The 5,186-nt window shown below is 19.9% G+C and overlaps 1 protein-coding gene across 1 annotated transcript; it reads right to left on the bottom strand.

Annotated features, from left to right (window-relative positions):
* Positions 1 to 3,786: 3,786 nt before the first annotated feature.
* Positions 3,787 to 4,512, bottom strand: LOC131170294 (protein DOG1-like 4). Its single transcript, XM_058129356.1, has 2 exons — positions 4,426 to 4,512; positions 3,787 to 4,230 (listed from the first exon to the last, which is right to left on the bottom strand). Exons 1-2 carry the CDS (start codon positions 4,510 to 4,512, stop codon positions 3,787 to 3,789), a joined length of 531 nt encoding a protein of 176 aa, XP_057985339.1.
* Positions 4,513 to 5,186: the final 674 nt, after the last annotated feature.

Raw genomic sequence — 5,186 nt, 5'->3', positions numbered from 1 at the left:
TGATTTAAATGAAAAATTTTAAAAAAGTAGCCATAAGAAATTATCTTTACTTTGATATTCTCATGGAAAATTAATGATTTCATTACAATAACATTAAATTAAATATATATATATATATATATTAAATTGAAATTATTTCAATAAATTTAATTTTGGTAATTTCAATTAATTTTATCAATAAATTTAATTAATTTTATTCTATAATTTAAGCATTAAAAATCTTCTTTCTTTTTCATGTGCTTAATAATATTTTAAAATTATTATTTTACCATAATAAAAATAGAGATATAACTGATTTTTTAATTAAAGTTTAAGATTTAAATTTTTGTTTTTATCTCAAAAAAATAGGTTTATTTATATTTTTATATAGTCTATATCATATACAAATGTGGGAAGGGAGAATATTAGTTTTGCCCAAAATGTCATTTATTCCTCGAATTAATTGTAATTATATTTTTATTATTTAAATTAATTTTAATGTTTATATAAATTTAAAATTATTAATTTTAGAAATCATATAAATTTAAAATTCTTAATAATACTTATAATTAACTTTAATTAAATATAAAATATTATAAGAAGTAATGAATTAAAGTAAGAAATTAATAAGGAAAAAATATAAAAAAAAAACATAATTAATTTATATCGATATATTTATATTATATATAAATGTATAAAGGAGGGAGAACATTAGCTTAGTTTTGCCCAAGTTTCTTTTCATTCTTAAAATTAATTATAATTATATTTTTATCATTTAAATTAATTTTAAAGTTTGTACAAATTTAAATTTCTTAATTTTAAAATTAATATAAATTTAAAATTATTAGTCTTATTTATATTTAATTTTAATTAAATATAAAATTTTACATGAAGCAATTAACTAAAATAAGAAATTAATAAATAAAAAATATAATAAAATCGTCTTGCAATATTAAATAAAATAGTTTATTAGTATCTAATTTTCAAATTTATATTTATAATTAGTTGTTTATTATATATATTTAAAGATATTTTATTAGTTGCATATTATTTTTATAAGTTAATTTTCATATAAGATTTTTTTATTTCAATAAATAATATATTAATATTTATAAAATTATAAATATTAATGAAAATTAAATATTTTATGTCTATAATATATAAAAACAATAAAAATAATATAAATCATCTAAAGATTATTATTAATTTTAAAATTTATTAAATAAACAACTTAAAAGAAATTTTATTTAATTTTAATTATTTTCAATACTAAAAAAAATATTAAAGACAATTAAATTTAAACCTAATTAATTTATTCTTATGTATATAAAATTGCCATTTATTCTTAAATTTAATTATAATTATATTTTTATTATTTAAATTAACTTTAAAGTTTGTATGAATTTAAAATTTTTAATTTTACGGCTAATAAGAACTTAAAATTCTTAATCCTATTTATAATTAACCTTAATTAATTATAAATTTTATAAGAATTAATTACCTAAAATAAAAAATTAATTAATAAAAAATATAATTTGATCGCATTACAATATTAAGTAAAATACTTTATTAGTATCTAATTTTTTTAAATTTTGATTTGCAATTAATTATTTATTATATATATATATAAATATTTATTAGTTACATATTATTTTTTAGTTAATTTCCATCTAAGATTTTTTTAATAAAACAATATATTAATATTTATAAAATTATGAATATTAATTAAAATTATATATTAATGACTATAATTTTTAAAAATAAAATAAAAATAATATAAATCATCCAAACATTATTATTAATTTTAAAATTTGTTAAATGAACAACTTAAAAAATTATTTAATCTTAATTGAAGACTAATACTAACAAAAAAATATTAAAAATAATTAAATTTAAACCTAATTAATTTATTCATTATGTATATCTTTATTATTGCAAGTATATTTTTATTTCAATAAAAAAATATATTAATATTTATAAAATTATTAATATTAATTAAAATTAAATATATAATTACTATAATTTATAAAAATAAAAAAAATATATAAGTCATTAGAAGATTATTAATAATTTTAAATTTTGTTAAATGAAGAACTTAAAGGGAATTATTTAATTTTAATTGAAGATCAATACTAACAAAAAAATTAAAGATAATTAAATTTAAACCTAATTAATTTATTCATATGCATATTTATATTATTACAAGTATGATTTCTTAGAAATTATTATTATAAAGCTAGCATTATACCACCTATATAAAATATTATCTCTTGCATTAATAATAAATAAAAGATAATATTGATAATATATTAACTAATTAATTAGATTTATATTTATATTATTACGATATGAATATTTTTCTATTTTTATTCTTTTTAGTGTTAAAAATATTAGTGCTCATAATCCTTATTCTTTTGAATGAAAAGAAGAATTGATAAGAATTGAAATAAAAAAAAATATTAGATAAACCAAGCCATATTTGATTAAATTTATTTTATTGTGTTAATATAGTCCTAATTTTCTATTAATAATTGAATTAAGAATAATATTATATCCAATTATACTGAATACCAAATAAAGAAATAATTAAAGCTGAAATTAATTTTATAAAAATATGTTTTATGATGTTTTTAGAAATAAAATATAATTTTAATATACTTAAAACTTAAATAAGTAATCAATACAGTGCATTTATAATAATAGACTATGCACTAGAATATATATATAGATACGAATGAGAGACAAATTTTTTAAACTAATAAAATTATTATTATAAATATTAATAATATAAAATTATTTTTTTTTCTTTTAAATTTTATTTTTTAAAATTTATTTTACAGAAATTTTGTTATAATTTTTAATTTAGAAGTAGACCTCTCTCTCTCTCTCTCTCTCTCTCTCTCTCTCTCTCTCTCTCTCTCTCTATATATATATATATATATATATATAACATTCAATTTTAATTAGAATATACATGATTAAATTTATATATTAATCAATAATGTATTTATATCATATATAATATAATCTATAAATATATTAAATAATTAATATATAAAATAGATTTTAAATTTTTTGTATTAAATAATATGACAATATAAAATTTCAAAACATCAATATAATAAAAATGAAAATTTTATAATAATAGTAATGCACTAAACTAATAAAAATTTATTTTAAAAATTATTTTATTTTCTAATTTTATAAGTAATTCCCTTTCACATTAATTTAGGCATACAATTTTATTATGCAAGTTAATATCATTTTAAATTGCAAAAAATTAAAGTAAAATATATGCAAATCAAACTTTTCTTAAAAAAATAAAATAATAGAATTTAAATGAATTAAATTCATGGACTAATTTATATTTGTTATTAATTTATTTTAATTTTTAAATATTTTCACCTATTTATATTTTAAAAACTTATTATTATTTTTTTATTATATTAATATTATAACACATAATTTTTTTAAAAAATACGATCAAATAAAAAATAATTTTAAATTAATAAATATTTTTATTTATATAATTAATTAAAATGACATTAAAATTAATATTTTAATTTAAATAATTAAATATAATATTTGTAATATAATGATAATATTATATAATATAAAATTACTAAAACATTTTATAAAAAAATGAAATTATGATTATGAGTTTTTATAATAAGTATATAAAAGAAAGTTAAATTTAAACCACTGAGTAGTACATGCACATTAATTAAGATAAAACCAAATCAAGACAAAAGAAAATGAGTCTAAAAGTGAAAATTAGAACCCCTAAAACCCTACAACTGCAAGTTTCTAATTAATGGTGCAAATCCTTTTCTTTCCCCATTGTCTAAGCAAAATTTGAAGCATGTCAATCCCAACCAAGAACTCCACGCATTGTAGTGGGCTCAAAACATCCAAAACTCCCTTTAAAGTCCTAAGCCTTACACAGTTTGCTGCTTTCATCACCTTCTCTAGTCCTGCCATTACTCCTTTTAGTGCCACTTGGAGGGCCTGCCTCACTTGCTCCCCATTCTTCACTCGAAGCACCAACCTTACCAACTCCGCCATCTTCCTGTCTGCTACAGCCACTTGTTGCCTCTCAATTTCCCTCTCCAACTTCTCCTCTTCTAACCTTATTTTCACCCTCAAAGCCTCAATCTTTCTCATATGTTCTTGTGTCAAATCAACCAAACTCGAACTGAGAACACCATTTGTCCTTATTGAGTTAACCAATTTAAACACTGATAAAGGTTTCTACCCAGTAACCCAAGAATACGCATTCTCTAAAGGGGAAATCCAAATTGGACAAAAGAAAGCAAGCACATCTTCATGGGCTAAGGCCCATTTTATAACGTACTGGTCTTTGTAATGTTGTGTGACTTTGAACACTAAAGCTTGTAGCTCTTGCTCACGCTCACACCCAGTTATAGCTCAATAATCCTTAGATGCCTTTTGCAGGTGTTGCAGATACTCATCGAGTTGACACATCCACTTCTCGAAAAACTTAGAGAACCTCTCTTCAACTTTAGTTTTCATATCTTTCCCCCTTCGTTTAAGCAAAGAGATAGCTAGCTATCTAGGACTAGGTGGAAGATAGAGAGAGATAAATAGAGTGATATGTTTTTATATATAAGAAAAGGTATGCTTGTGCTTGGCTTACGTGTAGCAATGAGTCAATGGTGGGTGTCAAGGGAAGAGTGACGCTTTGCAAATAGGGAGAGCCTCTCCCGAAGAAGGACATGAGTCTGATGGATTTAGGTTTGGCTTTGACCATGTTGATGAGTCACTCATGCACCCCACCACCTAGTGTTTTATGTTTCTTATGTTGGAAAACATGTCAGTGAAAGAAACTATGTTGAGTTCAACGTGGAACCTAGATATCTTCCTCTTCCTTCACTGTCTCTCTAAACTCAACCCTCTTCTGAGGTAATATACAACTCTATGCAACTTGCTTCTTTTACTGACATGGTTGAATAGCTACAAGCCAACAACTTGCTTTAAGCTTTTGATTTTATTGATTTGAGTTTGATCATTTCTTGTTGCTTGTAGTTGCTTCAATTGGCAAATTTATCATTTGGGTAATTATTAATTTAGGTATTGCCAAAAATGGTTATAGATATGAAGAACAATGAATAACAACTCTAACTCACAAAAGCCCTAATTTTTTATTTTTTTCAATCGACAATTCAAGTTTACATAAAAGCTTTAAA

Source organism: Hevea brasiliensis, chromosome 11 (assembly GCF_030052815.1).
Source record: "Hevea brasiliensis isolate MT/VB/25A 57/8 chromosome 11, ASM3005281v1, whole genome shotgun sequence".
NCBI lineage: Eukaryota > Viridiplantae > Streptophyta > Magnoliopsida > Malpighiales > Euphorbiaceae > Hevea > Hevea brasiliensis.
The sequence above is the reverse complement of the archived record's forward strand: the minus strand, read 5'-3'. Positions and strand labels throughout refer to the sequence as shown.

Bases quoted from the DNA above. Each gene is read 5' to 3' on its own strand.
- LOC131170294 (XM_058129356.1), bottom strand. From the start codon at position 4,512: ATGAAAACTAAAGTTGAAGAGAGGTTCTCTAAGTTTTTCGAGAAGTGG. The intron at 4,231-4,425 runs GCATCTAAGGAT...GTTACTGGGTAG, and splicing joins ATCTGCAACACCTGCAAAAG to AAACCTTTATCAGTGTTTAA.